The 18,265-nt window shown below is 42.7% G+C and overlaps 1 protein-coding gene across 1 annotated transcript in view; it reads right to left on the bottom strand.

Annotated features, from left to right (window-relative positions):
- Window positions 1-573: 573 nt before the first annotated feature.
- The window catches only part of LOC143028343 (uncharacterized), a 31,440-nt gene continuing 13,748 nt past the window's right edge, over window positions 574-18,265 (bottom strand). The window contains exons 2-3 of the mRNA XM_076190283.1: window positions 11,194-11,355; window positions 574-2,318 (exon numbers count right to left, since the gene is read on the bottom strand). Of these exons, the coding sequence (XP_076046398.1) occupies window positions 2,031-2,318; window positions 11,194-11,355 (450 nt within the window). The 3' untranslated portion in view covers window positions 574-2,030. The remainder of the gene's footprint in view (window positions 2,319-11,193; window positions 11,356-18,265) is intronic.

Raw genomic sequence — 18,265 nt, 5'->3', positions numbered from 1 at the left:
AAAATTCACCACTCACTTTTGTTAACGAATTTCCAAAATAACTTGTAATCGTACTTATTGTTATTTTTACCTATGTGCATTACCTTGCATTTACTTGTTAAATTTCATTAGCCACTTTTCAGACCATTTTTTTAAATGTTCATTCCGCCAATTATGAGTACAATTACAGCACACAATAATATTATGCTTTATTGAACTTATATTGTATGCCTATATAAAAAAAATCAAGTTAAAAACCAAATATTCACCAAAAAAACATATAAAGGAATAAAGTAAAACATATCTGACAAATTTTTAGAAAAAAAAATTGGGGACATTTTGACCACCCACCTAGGCCGTTGGGGACATTTTGTCCCAGGGGTGCAGATTTCAGGACCTTTTGTCCGAGCACCCCTCACCACTGTATCCACTTCTGGGTTTCTCTTAGTCAACTGATCCCAAGATTAGAGCTCTTCCAATTTGTTCCTTTGACCTCATGATAGCCTTCAGTAGCCTCAACACTATTGTTAAAGTAACTTTACTTAATATCCACAAAACTGAGGTTAGCAACAATAGGATAATCAAATAATATGGTTACTAAAATTCAGATTTAATAACATTACAAATATGTATAAAATACAATAAACACAGGAACTCATACAATAGTAGTAAATGATGATTAGATAAGCCTACACTTGTGACTATGATTTGTTTTGGTAATACGATTTTATGACCATAGAGTTTATTGTCATGGGGAAAAAAAAAATATTGAGTACACATTTCATCTTAGAATTGCCTATTATTGGCCAGGATTTTTTTTTCTTTTATTAAAATTTCATAGTTTTCCAAATTTTTAATCACCAGGTTTTGGCAGATGCTGATAAATGGTTGTTTTAAAACTGTTTACAAAACCATTTCAGTTAATTGTATATAACTGTGATCAGAATCACATTATCCACAAGAAACATTTTATGGTTACCAAATTGATAAACAATGAAACCTCCTTATAGATTTCCCCTAGCAGGCACTGTTGTTCTTGTTTATACATTGGTCATCATCACACAGAGAAACAGTCACTTAGAATTGTAATATATATATATATATATATTTCAGCTTTCATCCTTCAATATGTAGCAAAAGCTTAGCTTTAAAATACAGGCTGGTTTAGATTATTTATATATTTTTTTCTCCTAATATCATAAGCAGTAGTTGAAAATGGGAAAGAATGCACCATCTACAATCCCAAAAACATCCATAAACAAGGAAAGGCTACTCAAGAGGAGAAGGAATGTATATATATATATATATAAATATATGTTAAAACCACTGTTGGAGTAGAAAAGACGATGGGGAATCTATATATTTTGATTGCAAACTGCAATAAAAATACATAGATTCCCCCATCTCCAGTATTTTCTACTCCAACAGTGGTTTTAACGTGATTGACAAATGTGTGATTACATTTTTCACCTGTAATATATATATATATATATATATATATATATATATATATATATATATATATATATATATAAATATATATATATATATATATATATGCAAGAACAATCTGAGCTAAACAAAGTTTTCCTCTTGATGGATTAAAGGATGCAGATCGACAGCTCTAATTGTGCTAGAGTATCTAACCTTCAGGACATCATCATCCTTTACATTTCAACCTGTGGCCTAAAATAGCTAGTCGACTGGGCATCATAAATACTGCCTGGTGAGTCTCAATTTTCAGAATTGGTCACAAGTGTTAAAAAAAAGGGAAAAAAAAAAAAAAAAAAAATATCAGCAAATAAATTATCAGAGACCTAATATAAGAAAAATAAATTTCACAAAGGAACTGGAATAAAACATTTTGCATGCTGGTGACAGATAACCTTGTTTATTTTTAGTATGATGAGCATAATAAATCAACTCTCACTGCTATGCTGCCCAGTGGAGGTCCCTCAAGTTTTTTTCCTTATACCAAGCACTCTTGCCCAAGAGTCACACTCAAACACTTGTAAAAGGCATTGTCCATCCCTTACACCTTATATACCTCTTCATGGGAAGAAGTGCACTCGATTTATCTCGGTTGAGGTATGCGAGATGTTCTTCGTGTCAGTATGTATGATGGTAGGATAAGGATACTCCACTTCCTGGTAGAGTGGAACCACTACTGTTGTGTTACTCACAGTTGTAGTAGATGCAGTGACACTGGTAGTTGGTAAGGTCTGATACTCGACATCATTCCTCCAGTAAAAGTTGTCTGGGTCTTGGTACTCTGTGGTTTTATACTGTGTAGTCTTGTACTTGGGTGTGCTATACCGTACATTAATCACCGTTGTCGACTGTGAAGAAGAGAAGTAGATTTATAAACCTAAACATGAAAGCCTTTTACATCATAATTTTATACTCAGTGGTACTGAAAGTACATCTCCTAGTTTTGGGACTCCCAAAACATTTATACTACTGTACTCTTGTTTGGAGGCTGCAGGTCTTCAGCAAGAGACCAGAGGCAACAGACTGAATGATTGATTGACTGGTTAAGATCACAGGTCACTGGTTTTTGTCTTTAAATTACCCTGATGTGACCACTTTACAGAAGACCCAAAGAACTTTACATGACACTGTCCTAGAATCACTCCAGACAGATCCACATAATTTCTTCATTGAGTGATTCATAGGATGACTTGGTGGCCATGACCGATTTCCTGGGTACTGTGGGGCTCCTGCAAACCAGAACTGGGTCAACGGATTGATTGACTGACATGATGTGAATTATTAGTTGACATGAGACAGGGATCCTTCATTCATGAGAAGCTAAGATGAGGGGGAAGAAATGGGAATGGGTGCATGCCTTGGCTGGCTACCTCTCTCATATGGATGAAAGAGACTCTTGGTATTTAAGGTAGAATTGTAGCACAATAAGTAGGCAGTAATTCCAGAACCATCTATTAATGGAAATACCACATGACTGGTGGTGAACTCTGAAATCCTAATATGAATCACAATCATGCCACTCTGTTAATGGCAATGATGTTCTTTAACCTCTTGAATACAATGATGCCTATATATGCATCATGAGCCATGAGTGGGGAAAGCAAGGATGCCAGCATCAACTTCCTGATTACATTTATATTGTAGTTGTTGCTGACCATATTCTTTGAACAGGTTTGATAATGAATTCTGTGGTTATATTTATTCAGAGTGAAAGAGAATGAGTATAATGGCAGTAGTTTTATATTTTGTAATGCAAGTATTGTGATGCATCATCATACATCAGGCAACCTGATGTACACACTAATATTTGACTAGTACTGAAGAGGCTAAAAGCCTCCAGTTAAAGACTTCCTGAGGTGTTCCTTTTAATTCCTTTACTTACTACCCATTCAAGTGCTTTATGCTTCACCTCTTGCTATTATATGGGTATTCTAATTATGTCCCTGTAGTTCAAGTTTTCTTGTGCAATTTCCTATGCATTCCATTAATCTATTTTATGATTAATCCTTTGCCTGGGGTCACAGATTAAATGTAGCAGCACTGCTGTGGATGTGCTATGTCTTGCTGCATTGCTTCTGACCCAGGGCAGTGGGTGAGATGCAGGAATGACCTGTCATCCAGTAGGAACCAAGAAAAGAGGGAGGGAAGGAGGGGTGGTGAATGGGAGTGGAGTGTGTGGGAATTAAATAGATGGGAGTGGATTTATGCCTTTTGAGATTGCCTATCTCCCTTGTAAGGGAGAAAAAGCCCTTGGTATATGTATGTATAATCTAATCCATTCATTTCATTCCTTGTACAGTGGCCGCGAAAAGTTTGGGCGCAAAATTATAGGCGCCCCAACTTTCCCCTAAACTCAAAACATGTGAAAAATACAATTTTCCACCCAAACTTTTCGCTATTTTTCAATGCTAGCGTTTGTACCCGTATTTAGCCGAGACAATACACACTATTTGGCAACTCTGTTTAGGCGCACTCGATGTCACATGGAGTCAGTTTCTAAACATCTCTCACGGAGAGTAGTCTTTTTTTTGCGGTGGTCTCTGTTTTTGTGCCTTGGTATCTCCGTAATGGGAAGTGGTAAAGAGCTGGAAAGAGACACAGTTGTTACAATCATAACCCTCTATAAGGAGGGTTATAAGTGTAAAGATATTGCTACTCGTGTGGGAATTGGAGTGCGTCAAGTGCAAAAGTGGACCAAGAAATTTCGAGACGAAGGAAGTGACATCATTCCTACTCCAAAGCATCGCTCTGGTCGGCCAAGGAAGATATCAAATCGTACTTCTATGGTTCTAACTGCCTCCTATGGTTATTAGGAGGCAGTTAGAACCGTAGAAGTACGATTTGATATCTTCCTTGGCCGACCAGAGCGATGCTTTGGAGTAGGAATGATGTCACTTCCTTCGTCTCGAAATTTCTTGGTCCACTTTTGCACTTGACGCACTCCAATTCCCACACGAGTAGCAATATCTTTACACTTATAACCCTCCTTATAGAGGGTTATGATTGTAACAACTGTGTCTCTTTCCAGCTCTTTACCACTTCCCATTACGGAGATATCAAGGCACAAAAACAGAGACCACCGCAAAAAAAAGACTACTCTCCGTGAGAGATGTTTAGAAACTGACTCCATGTGACATCGAGTGCGCCTAAACAGAGTTGCCAAATAGTGTGTATTGTCTCGGCTAAATATGGGTACAAACACTAGCATTGAAAAATAGCGAAAAGTTTGGGTGGAAAGTTGTATTTTTTGCATGTTTTGAGTTTAGGGGAAAGTTGGGGCGCCAATAATTTTGCGCCCAAACTTTTCGCGGCTACTGTATATTCCACTCTGTTTGATAGGGAATGTCACTGCAAAACTGGCACTGCCTAGGAATCAAACCCAGGATCTCTCACTTTCTGGGCAGGCGTGCACCACAATCACCTCCAGTGACCACCCGCACATCTCCCTTTCCTGGGTCCTGCATTAGGGGGCCAGTTCAGGGGTGTGCACCACTGTGGGATCATATTGTGCCATCTTGGATAGGGAGCATCAATGAAAAGCTGGCACCACCTGGGAACTGAACTCAGGACCTCTTACACTCTGGGTAGGTGTGCTTACTGATTACATCAGTCACCTACAGTGATCACTCGCACACACTCCATTGATCACATTCTCTGAGCACTTCTATTCTCATTTTCTGTGCAATGGAAAACACAATTTCTATTGTTCCTTCTTAATTGATCTATCTATAAGCCAACAGGCTTCTTCCCCCTTATAAGGGAAATAGCCAGCTAGGGCATGCACCCACCCCCACACATTCCTTTCCCATCCATCACCCATTTTCCCTCCTCAAGGATGAAGAACCATTCTTATCTCCTCCCCCCATGCCTGGGTCATAAGCATTACAACAAGGCAACATATCCACAGGAGGGCCAGCTGCTACATTGACATAGTGGCCCTCCCTCCTCTTTCTTCCATAGGATCTACTTTCTGATATATTTGGGACCAATAATGGGTTCTTGCAAGTGGTCATCCTGCAAAATGGATAGCAGAGAATCATCTCCATGCTATGTGTTCAGTAAGGAACTTCATTGGTGCCAGCATTTGCTATGAACCATTTGGGAATTGAACCCGGAACATCCCACTTGCCAGGTAGGCATGCTGACCAATTACACCATGGTCACTTCCAGTGACCACTCATACACTATCTATTTTCAAAACTTGTTAAACCCCTCACCTCCATGCAGAAGTGCAGCTCTAAGGGACTAACACTCAGGGTTTGGACTAAGACCAAACACACTATCAAGTCTTGACTGTATTTATTTTGCCCTATTAGCCTGCGACACAAACTCCCACATTAATATGACACAGACACCAGTCCCATGTTTCTTCCCAGAAAGATCTATGGTTGGCCTTCAGCTGTACACCCTCACCTTCTCAGAAAGGAATTGTTCAATAGTCTGAAAAAGCTTCACTACAAAGTGAACAATCCCAGCATGTATGGGATGGTATATATACTTATATACATTACAGTATTGAATGAAAAAAATAATATCACTAATAATGTTAGTAATAATAATAACGTCAATATTATTAATGATAATAAATGAAAAGTATTTTAAAGTCGATATGCACATTCAAATCCAAGTTTTCCATCTTTTAATGTTGTTATTACTATCATCCCTGTCTGGTGTATTGGATGCATGTCATATAGTGGGGATAAAAGCTGCTCAGTAGCATGCAGCTGATATTTAAGGGTCTATATGGGGTGTCCCTACAGAGCATAGCCACACATAATTTTGTCTGTGGTAGAACAAATCTCTATTCAGAGAAATAATGATACTTTATTATACTGCAATTATCCCTCCTTTATGCTATCCCCCCACTCATGTTACTGTACGGTACCACTTCTCTGAATATTAATTTTCTCATTTTGCCAAACATTGAGGCGAAAAAAAAAAAAAAAAAAAAAAAAAAAACTACTACTACTATGGTGTCTTTTAATCTGCGTGAATGTGGTACACATGAAAGTAAAAGGGATGAGATGGGCAGTATATCTGAGAAGAAAGATGGATGTGTTGGCACTGAGCGAAATCAAGTTGAAAGGGAGGGGCAAGTTTGAGTTTGGGAGTAGTTGGGAGGGTCTCAGGAGTGAAGGGATGGCTATACTAGTAAATGAAGATATAGGTAAATGTGTGGTGGAGTGGAAGATTTCTTCATGGTTAATGTAGCTGAAGGTGAAACTGGGAAGGAAGATGTGGGTTTTTGTAAGTGCATATGGGCCTGGTAGTGAGAAGAGTGTAGATGAAAGGAAGTGTTTTTGGATAGATTTAAACAAGTGCATAGAGGGTTTAGGGAGAAGTGTCAATGTATACTGGGAGACCTTAATGATGCTAGGGTAGGAAATGAACCAGCAGACAGAGTGGTTGGAAAGTGTGGAGTTCCAGGAAAAAATTGTAGTGGAGTGCTGATGGTAGAGATGTGTCTAGAAAGAGAGCTGCTGATAGCAAATACAGTGTTTAGGAAGAAAGTCAAGCATAAGTACACATGGGAGAGAGTGGTAGATAGGATGTTAATGGACTATATAGTGGTAACCAGGAGAAGAGGAGGAAGAGTTAAGGATGTACATGTTTTAAGGGGAGAGAGTGAGGAAATAACAGATAATTTTTTGGTGGACGGTAAGTTGAGAGTGGAGGATAGATGGAGAAAGAGGAAAAGGACAGAAGGTGGGGAGGTGCTTAAAGTAAACTGCTTAAATGAGAAAGAAAAGGAAAAGGAGTACAAGAAGTTGAGAGAGGAGTGGGAGGGACTAAAGAGTAAAGAAGAACTAGGAGTGGAGGAAGAATGGGGATGGTTCAAAGAGAGTCACAAAGTGTGCAAATATGGTGTGTGGAACAAGGATGGGAGAAAATAGAAGGAAGGGTAGTGAGTGGTGGGATAAGGAAGCAAAGAATGTTGTAGAAGAGAAGAAGCAAGCATTCATACATTGGTTACAAAATGGGACAAAAGAATCATATGAGAGGAACAAACAAAAGAAAAGAGAAGTAAAGCATAAGATACAGGAGGTAAAGAGGAGAGCAGATGTGAAATGAGGTAAGAGTATGACAAAATTTTGAAAGTAATAACAAGATGTTTTGGAAAGAAATTAAGAGAGGAAGAGGAGGTGAATCAGGTAGAGAAGGAAAGGTAAAAGGTGGAGATGAAGAGATGATAATGGAAGAAATGAAAGTAAGAGGAAGATGGGCAGAGTATTTTAGAGTTGCTAAATGTGAAGGAGGATAGGGAGGGAAAGGTAGCAGAGGGAGGTGCTAAGAAAATGAGTGATGAGAGGAAATTGGAGGAGAAATAAGGAAATATGAGGTGAAGGCAGTTGTTAAGATGATGAGAGCAGGTAAGGCACCTGGGTTGGATGGATATCATGCAGAATGTCTGAAAAGGGGAGGTGCAGTAATGGTGGAATGGCTGGTGAGGTTATTTAATGTTTGTTTAAGAGAGGGTAGAGTGCTGGAGGACTGAAGGAGTGCCTGTATAGTTTTAGAGGAACAGTTTGTTAAGTGTAGTTGGGAAGGCTTATGGGAGGGTTTTGATTGAAAAGATTGGGAGTAATTGGTGGGGAATAGTGTGGATTTAGGACAGGTAGGGGTTGAATGGATCAGATTTTCGTTAGAGATATGTGAGAAAGCTTTAGGAAAAGGTAAGGATGATTTTTGGGGCCTTTATGGATTTGGAAAAGGCTTATGACAAGGTAGGGTATTGCAAATATATGGGATAAGAGGGATATATATGGGATAAGCTGTTAAGAACAATCAAAAGTTTTTATGATAGTAGAGCCTGTGTTAGAGTCAGAGAGTGAGTGGTTTGAGGTAAAGGTGGGGCTTTGCCAGGGATGTGTTATGTCGCATTGGCTGTTCAATTTATACAGGGATGAGGTGGTACATGAGGTAAATGCAAGGGTAATTGGGTACGGGATTGGAGATGGTTAAAGAAAATGGAGAAAAATGGGAGATAAACCAGTTGTTGTTTGCTGATGACACTGCGCTTGTGGAAAGATCAGAGGAGGGAGTGAGGAGATGTCCCAAGAGAATGGAAGCTAGCTAATGTTATTCCCATATTCAAAAAAGGTGACAAAAAGAAACAAAGTAACTACAGGCCTATAAGTTTGACTTCAATCACAAGAGAAATTATGGAAACTATCATCAGAGATGCTATCGAGCATCATTTAGACGGAAATGTTCTTTTGTGACTAACTTACTCGAATTCTACCGCAATGTCATCTCAAATTATGACAAGAAACCATATAGATTTAATATATCTATACATACATATACCAAGGTCTTTTTCCCCCTTACAAAGGAGGTAGCCAAAAAACAAAGGCATAAAAATCACTCCCACCCATTCCATCCCCCAATACACTCCACCCTCTACCCTCCCTCTTATCTTGCCACCTCCTGGATGACGGGTTGTCCCTGCGTCCTGTCCACGAGTGGAGTTCCTCAGGGTTCCGTTCTTGGCCCACTTCTATTCATAGTATATATAAATGGTATAGACCATGGACTAAAATCTATTGTTTCCAAATTTGCTGATGATACAAAACTGTGCAGAGTGGCAAATGATCACTTAAACCAATTAGATATTCAAGAAGATTTAGATAAATTACAGCAATGGTCTCAAAAATGGCCAATGAAATTTAACAAAAGTAAATGCAAGGTAATGCACATAGGTAAAAATAACAATAAGTACGATTACAAGTTTTTTGGAAAATCGTTAACAAAAGTGGATAATGAAAAGGATCTTGGCATAATTATCAGTAACAATCTCAAATCATCTAAGCAGTGTATTTCAGCCTCTGAGAAAGCAAGTAAGATTCTTGGACTGACTGCACGATCTTTTGACTTCAAAAGTCCATCACTCATAAGCAAGCTATATAAATTGTTAGTTTGTCCACATGGTCACCAAATCTCATTAAAGACATTGACAGATTGGAAAAAGTACAATGACTAGCCACAAAACTGATTTAAAATATCAAGAATAAATCATAGAAAAATTGACTAAAACATATGAATCTGTTTTCCCTAAAAAAGCATAGACTCAGAAGTGACTTGATACAGGTCTTTAAGATTCTAAAGGGAATTGACATCAAAAGTGACAACATTTTCACACTGAATGAGAATCAGACAGGAAACAATGGTCTCAAACTATCAGGAAATAGATCTAATTTGGAAGTGGGTAGAAACAACTTTGCTAACCATGTAGTTAATGAATGGAATAAACTTCCTGCAGAGGCAGTGCAATGTAGTTCAGTTCGAAGCTTTAAGAATCATCTAGATAAGCACTTGTTTTGTTATTATTTGTCTGTATTATTATTATTTGGTTGATTCTCATTTATTATTAGTTATGTCAATTTATTATTATTTACCTGTTTGTTTACTATTTAACTATATCTATGCATTTATTCATTATTATTATTTACATTATTATATTTTTTATGTGTTCATTTATTTATCATTATATATATATATATATATATATATATATATATATATATATATATATATATATATATATACTTTTTGCATTCAGCCTAGATATGGACCAAAAGGTCTCCTGTCAGCACGCTCTGCCTTTATAATCTTTTGTAGTTAGTGACAGAGTTAGGGACGGTGTGCAAAAGAAGGAAGTTGAAGATGTGGGTAAAAGGTGATGATATGTATAAGGGGAGAAAGTGACAGTAGATTGGAAGTGAGTATTAAGGGAGAGAGACTGGAGGAAGTAGACAGTGTTAGGTACTTGGGTGCAAATGTGGCAGGAAAAGGAGGAAGAAGTGGAGGTAGAATGTAGGCTGAGTGAAGCAAGTAAATACTTTGGGGGATTAAGAGTGTAATGAGAAATAGACATGGATTGAATGCTAAGAGGAAATTGTATGGAGTGATTGTACCAATAGCACTATATGGGGGCAGAAACATGAAATATAAGTGAAGAGTTTGAATGTGTTTGAGATGAGGTGTCTGAGAAGTATGATATGGGTTACTAGGTTGGTTAGAGTGAAAAACAAGGAGGTGAGGAGGAGAACAGGGGTGGAAAGGGAGTTGGGAGATAGGGTTGATGAAAGATTATTGGGATGATTTGGACACATGGAAAGAATGAGTGAAGAAAGATTAGTAAAATATATGTGGAAGGCAGAGGTGGAAGGAGTGAACATGAGAGGGTGACAAAGGATGACATGGATGGGGTAAATGGGGCATTGGGAAAGAGGAGAATGTCTGTTGGGGAAGGACTGGAGAAGACAGAAGATAGGGGTGAATGGAGAATGGTTGTGTATGGATGATGGTGTGATGCTTGGAAGGGAGTTGGGTAGGGTTGGGGGGGGGGGAGTATGCATGTAAAATAATTTGAAGCAGCCCGAAGAGATTTCTCCCGGTCTTGTCTTCTCTTTTTCTGCATGAGGGGATGGAGAGGAGGGGGGGGGGGTCGCCATATAAACGAAGCGGCCTTGCTGTGGAAGTGTTGTGTTTTCCGACACTGCTTCTGACCTAGGGCAGTGGGCTAGATGCAGGGAACCATGATAAGAGAGATGGAATGGGTGAGTGGATTTTATGCCTTTGTTTTTTGGCTACCTCCTATGTAAGAAGGAAAAAGCCTTTGGTATATGAATGCATTACTATCATAATTATTTCATTATAATAACTAATACCCACAGCTACTGTTACTACATTTATCATTTAGCAACTACTCCCTGGCCTCACCTCTATGTCACCGTAGTAGAGGGGTGTGGTATGCGTGTTGTAAATGGGGTCCCTCGTCGTTTGGGAGGTCGTGCTCATGGACGATTCAAGGACAGGCGGATTTGACAGCTCGGACGCCCACGTAAACCCCGCCACGAGGAACGCCACAGCTGTCGTCCAAATCTGTTAAAAACATAAAATTAACTGTTTGACTGGGTAACGGATTAAGGAATGATGGCGGACAGGGTGTTGCCATTTATTATTATTTTTTGTTATATTCATTAATAATAATATTGATAATAATAATAACAGAACAATAATAATTATAATTACTGTCACTACCATCAGTGATTATTGTTATTGTTAATCATCATAACCGTTACTATTACTTCTGTACTTTATGATTATATATTGTTATTATCATCAAAAACTGCGACGTAGTTCACTGAAATACGAGGGTGGAGTTCCAAAAATGCCTTCTAAAGAGAATGAATATTGGAGTTCTCATTTATGCTACAACTGCTAATTATCACAGGATGTAAAATTAAAATGAATTGTCTGACAGACGACATAATAAAAAATGTACCACTGCAAAGACGCTGTTACACAATATTGGGCATTAAATTAAATACACATTAAATTTACGTTTCTCCATCCCTTGACAGACTTCAAAATGAACCATAACCGAATTCAAAATTATATATGGCAGTTGGACAAAAAGAGACAATTTACCATGCGACTATACGCATGCGTGTATTTTTCGCAAGTCAAGTATATTAAAAAATGACAAAACTTACACACACAAACATGTGACTGTGTGGGCACACACGTGCCTGTCATACCGAATGGGAAAATCTAGGGCCTGAAGAGGGAGAAAAGTCTGTATGTGCATACACGCGCGCGCAGAGATAAATACAACACACACACACACACACACACACATATATATATATTATATATATTTATACATATACACACACATACATACAATGGCCGTACCCTCGTGGAGGATTGCCTCCCCCTATCAGAATTTATTTATCTATTCATTTTTTAAACTCCCACATTGTCTGGTAACTACTCCAATAACCCTCCCACAAATTACAGCCAAGTCCTTTCACTGGGTACTGCTAGATTGTATTTAGAAGAAAACAACGTACTTCGAAAGGGATTATAAATGATGAGACATATCACCATATAATGTATGGTAGGAGAAATAATGTTCTTACATATGAAAACCACAGCCCCCCTTAAAATATTTAAATGTATGCACATTGCATAACAAACAGCTTTGCTATATGTTACGTTCTAATATGTTACAGCTTGACTGGAGTACAGGGTTGCATACCTGTCGAATTTTGGGAGTGACTCCTTACCCTCCAGGCTCCAGCCTTTCGTGTGTTTATTGCCCCCTTCCCCAGGCATTTGGGCCAGCCTACGGCCATACACACTATCCAGGCACCCCGACGACATAAGTTTTACAAAGTCAACATTCTAAGGACTTTACTAGAATCCTTACGGACCAGAGGCACCCAGAATTATTTTATGATGAAAAACTATTTCTTTGTCGCGGCTCGTCCCGCTTAAATTCTTCTTATCGGCTTAAGAAACCTGCACAGCGAAGCTATAGCGATAATCCCATACCACACTCCTGGTCATATGGCCATTTCCCGAAGGTTGAGTGTGGTTTGAATTTTCCGCCAAAATCATCGGAAATTTAAAATTCCCGGCTCTGTGCAGGCATGCGCATTGTCGACCCCACCTCCCCCTCCCTTCTTACCCGGCTAGCTCGAGCCGGGCGTCGCGTCACTTCAATGAGAAATGAAGGCTTCGCCTGTGGGAGGAGGGAGGGACCCTAAATCTGTGCAGGTTTCTTAAACCGATAAGAAGAATTTAAGCGGCACGAGCCGCGACAAAGAAATATTATCGGCTGAAAGAAACCTGCACAGCGAAGCTATGCATGAGACGAGGACAGGTGGGAGGAGAGGTGAAGCCTGAATCAAACCGTTATTACGTGTGTCTTTCCTATGGGAGACTTATTCATTTTATCACTCAGTAGAGGGGAGAAAGAAACGTCAAGTACCCACGCCGAAGAATGTGACATGCACAACATTGCACTGTTCACACAATGCGTAAATTATACGAAATTTGTATCCTGTTCAACGGTTCCTGGCCCCTCCCCACTCCTCGGTCGCCCTTTGCCCCCTCCACTTTTTTGAGATGAGAGGGGTGGAGCCGTTTCCATGGCGACACATGGGACAGGGGCGACCGAGTGGTAGAGACACCGTGTCCCCAAGGGAGTCGTCGATGTCCAGTCCCTAGGTCCCGCACCCGCTCCACAGAGTGGGTGTGGAGAAACTCCAGCGATGCCACAAAGTCCCTGATGCTGTGGGCGTGCGGGGCATGGCCCGGGTCGGCTCTCTCCCAAAAAGCGGAAGGGCAGGTGCGCCCGGGACCTCGGGGTTAGGGGAATCCTAAATTTCGAGTTGTAGAAGAGATGATCCTCAGAAATCTCTTCCGTGTGGTCCACGTAGTCTTCGAACGCACGGACCGGGCGCAGTGGATGTGGGCGTCCTCCCTCCCGGAAGGATTGTATTCTGAGAGGGCCGATCATGTCGTCCGCTCGGCCGTTCCTGGCCAGGAATGTTGGTGATGGAGAGAGGGTTAGGGCCGAGCTGTCCTCCTCCAGTTTGGAGACGGACGGGTGGCGGGTGATTGCCGCCAGCTGTGAAGCCCTGTAGTCCGTAGTCAAGGCGAGCAGAAAGGCGACGCGTCGAGGGAAGTGTTCTTCCTCCATAATGGCCCTTTCGAACGCCAGGTACTGCAGAACACGATGCAAGGACCAGGCCAGGACCGGTTGATGTCTCGGCTCTCTCGAGGCGCTGATCCCCTTCATTAGGAGGGTTCACGCCCTCTGTGGCACTCGGATGTTCATGCCAAAGCGTAGCGGATCAGTGAGGGCTGTATAGTGAGGCAAGATAGTCGCCGGTGCCCTGTTGGTGGAGGTAGCCAGCCAAGTCAGGAAGTCCGGGACCATGCTGGCGGAGATGGTCACCATCGCGCGTCTCCGAAGGCAGTTCCGGAATCTCCGTCAGCAGGACCCACACTGCCGCACTGAGGACGGAAGGTGAGCTCTGAGCATCTTGTCTGCTGCCTCTGTAGAGAAGAGTTGGCTGAGAGCTCCCCGTAGAAACTCCAATTATCAAGTTGGAGTGACGCTTGGAGAGGCGCGGTAAGGCTGTTGGCTAGGCAGGCTGACCCCAGTAGAAGGGGAGAAGGGCCCCATCTCATTAGCTCCCCGAACCACGGCTGGGTTGGCCAGTAGGGAGCTATCAGGAGGACCTGACCCTTGAAGGATCTGAGGGTCTGCATCACCTTCAGGAGGACTAGTGTCGCTGGAGGAGGAAAATGAATACGTACCTCCAGCTGTTCCAGTCCTCCGTGAAGGCGTCTGGGCCTCCTGTGCGTGTCCTTTGGATGCAGGTGAGGTAAAGGGGGAGCTGGGTCGTGTTTGGGGAGGCAAACAGGTCCACCTCTGGGGTGCCGTAGCGGAGGGAGAACGACTCGAACACTTGTGGGTGTAGTTGCTACACTACGTAGATCTCTTGAAACCTGGATAGAGCGACCGGCGTAGGGCCCCCGACCGAAGCCAGGGACGCAACAACCTGTGGAGTGCTGAGGGTATCGACCCGGGCAGGTCACGCGGGAGAAGCAGTATGCTCCTGTCGACCTCCCGTACCAGCCGTCGGCGCCCCAAGCGGCTCAGTGGAAGGGCCGGGGTCGCGAAGTTGAGGCACCCCCCCCCCCGCCACCGAAGGAGGGAGGACGTGTGAGAGAAGCACGCTCTTTTGGCGCAGGGGAGCACCCGAAGGACGCTGACTGTGTCCCACTCAATCCCGAGCCAATAAAGTCTCTGTGTGGGAGCAAGGGCAGACCCGTCCCAGTCCACCCCGAACTCCACGTCCGCCAACACACTCAGAGCCACTGAGATGTCGGCCGATACACCCTCCCCGGTGGGCAAATACATCAACTAGCCGTCTAGGAACATGAGTGTGGAGACGCTTGCTTCCGTCCAACGTACGCCTACCACTCTCACTAGTTTCGTGAAGATCCTCGGGGTAAGCGAGAAACCGAAAGGGAGTATGCGAGGCCAAGTTCGTTTCCGAGCGACCTCGTCCGTGGGCGTTAGTCAAGAGGCTTCGTCCTGGGTGAAGACGTTCCCTGAGCGTCTCCCACGAAGACGGGCCTGGACCCTCGGTATGTATCCAACTCACCCCAAGTCTTCCCGCGGGAAGTCCTCGAAGCCCGTGGCGAGCGTCTTCATCCAATAGTGTGCTATGGCAATTTGTGACGTCTCATCACCCACAAGCGGACTTCTATATGTTTAATACCTAGTGACATCATGTGATTATACTGTGACGTCACCGGATTGATCATGGCGCCATAGGATCGTCTCGTGACGTCACAGGGACACAAATTGACGTCATAGGACATGGTGACGTCAATTTATCACATAATGACGTCATCTTATCATACCGTGACATCACTGAGTCACAGTGAGCGTTGAAATAAATTTTGACATGGTAAAATTCTGGACCATCATGACTGTAGATTAAATTAAGTTGAATAGGAAAAGTCATGTTCATTTCGACCTAAGTCACAGTGAGCGTCGAAATTAATTTTAACATGGTAAAATTCTCGACCATCATGACTGTAGATTAAATTAAGTTGAATAGGAAAAGTCATGTTCATGTTGACCTGAGTCACAGTGGGCGTTGAATTAGTTTAACATGGTAAAATTCTTGACCATCATGACTACAGATTAGCTTAAGTTGAATAGGAAAAGTCATGTTCATTTCGACCTAAGTCACAGTGAGCGTCGAAATTAATTTTAACATGGTAAAGTTCTTGACCATCATGACTATAGATTAGCTTAAGTTGAATAGGAAAAGTCATGTCCATTTCGACCTGAGTCACAGTGCGCGTCGAAATTAATTTTAACATGGTAAAATTCTCGACCATCATGACTGTAGATTAGCTTAAGTTGAATAGGAAAAGTCATGGTCATTTCGATCTGAGTTACAGTGAGCGTTGAAATTAATTTCAACATGGTAAAATTCTTGACCATCATGACTATATTTTAGCTTAAGTTGAATAGGAGAAGTCATGTCCATTTCGACCTGTGTTTTTTTTTTTTTTTTTTTTAAGGTCAAGGCATTTTATTTATGTAATACCTAGCACTTTGCGCCAACTTAAACTGTACTATTTAAAACTGATTTTCCTCTTCTCATTACACTAAATGATTGTAGTTTCTTTGAACTAATTTATACTCATTTTAACTAACACTAGACTCCCTAAGTCTAAAGTTCTTTTGTGTTTTACTTGGGGGTGGAACATCAGGTAAGTCATCTTTAAACTCAAGCCAAGTGAAGTTGATAAGAGGTTGGCTGTGGCTCATGAGAAGGGCTGGGTGGTGATTTTTTTTTTTTTTTTTTTTTTTTTTTTTTTTGTTAAGAAAACTGGAAGGGGGGTGGTGCCGTGATGGGTTTGAAAAACATTGAAACAAGGAGGTATGGGGGTGCCGAGGCCAGATGATCCTTGGGGAGCCACCCTCCGTATCATAAGACACGTCCCCTTGTCCTCCAAGAGGCCCGGGTTCTTACCACGGACGACTTGAGGACGTATGGGGAACGGAGTACGAGTGGAAAAGGTCAAAGTCTACGCCTAGGGCCTGACAAAGAAAGTTATAAGGCGTTAAAGGACCATTATTGGTCGAAGGTATGGGGCTGCCGAGGCCTGATGACCCTCGGGGCGTCACCCTCCGTATCATAGGACACGTCCCCTTGTCCTCCGAGAGGCCCGGATTCTTACCACGGACGACTCGAAGACGTATGGGGAACGGATTACGAGTGGAAAAGGTCAAAGTCTACGCCTAGGGCCTCACAAAGGGAGCCATTAAGGCGTTAGAGGACCATTATTGGTCGGATGTATGGGGCTGCCGAGAGGCCTGATGACCCTCGGGGGCACCCCCTCCGTACCATAGGACACGTCCCCCTGTCTTCCGAGAGGCCCGGGTTCTTACCGCGGACGACCCGAAGACGTATGGGGAACGGATTACGATCGTATAAGGTCAAAGTCTACGCCTAGGGCCTGACGAAGCTAGCTATGATGGTGTTAGAGGACCATTGATGTCCGGAGGTTTGGGGCTGCCGAGAGGCCTGATGACCCTGGGGGGCGCCACACTCCGTACCATAAGACACGTCCCCCTGTCTTCAAAGAGGCCCGGGTTCTTACCACGGACGGCCTGGAGACGGGGACGTATTGCGATCGTATATGGTCAAAGTCTACGCCTAGGGCCTGATACAAACCGTGAGGCAATAGAGGACCGATGATGGTCGGAGGTATGGCGCTGCCGAGAGGCCTGATGACCCTGGGGGGCGCCACACTCCGTACCATAGGACACGTCCCCCTGTCTTCAAAGAGGCCCGGGTTCTTACCACGGACGGCCTGGAGACGGGGACGTATTGCGATCGTATATGGTCAAAGTCTACGCCTAGGGCCTGATACAAACCGTGAGACAATAGAGGACCGATGATGGTCAGAGGTATGGCGCTGCCGAGAGGCCTGATGACCCTGGGGGGCGCCACACTCCGTACCATAAGACACGTCCCCTGTCCTCCGAGAGGACCCGGGTTGTTTACCAGGGACGGCTCGAAGACGGGGACGGATTGTGCTCGTATAAAATCAAAGTCGAAGAATGGGACAAACCAGCAGCCAAGCGGAAAGCGATAAAACTAACAGACGATTAACCAGCAGGAAACGGGACCGCCTGCTCCCATGTGGGCAGCGAGTTAACCACTCCGTCCCGTTTCCGCGATCTAAGTGACGCGACGCCCGGCTCGAGCTAGCCGGGTAAGAAGGGAGGGGATAGGGAGGGGGAGGTGGGGTCGACAATGCGCATGCCTGCACAGAGCCGGGAATTTTAAATTTCCGATGATTTTGGCGGAAAATTCAAACCACACTCAACCTTCGGGAAATGGCCATATGACCAGGAGTGTGGTATGGGATTATCGCTATAGCTTCGCTGTGCAGGTTT

Source organism: Oratosquilla oratoria, chromosome 9 (genome assembly GCF_046742065.1).
Source record: "Oratosquilla oratoria isolate Oo_2021 chromosome 9, ASM4674206v1, whole genome shotgun sequence".
In the NCBI taxonomy this organism is placed as follows: domain Eukaryota; kingdom Metazoa; phylum Arthropoda; class Malacostraca; order Stomatopoda; family Squillidae; genus Oratosquilla; species Oratosquilla oratoria.
Note: the sequence above shows the minus strand (reverse complement) of the source record. Positions and strands in the feature narration are given on the sequence as shown.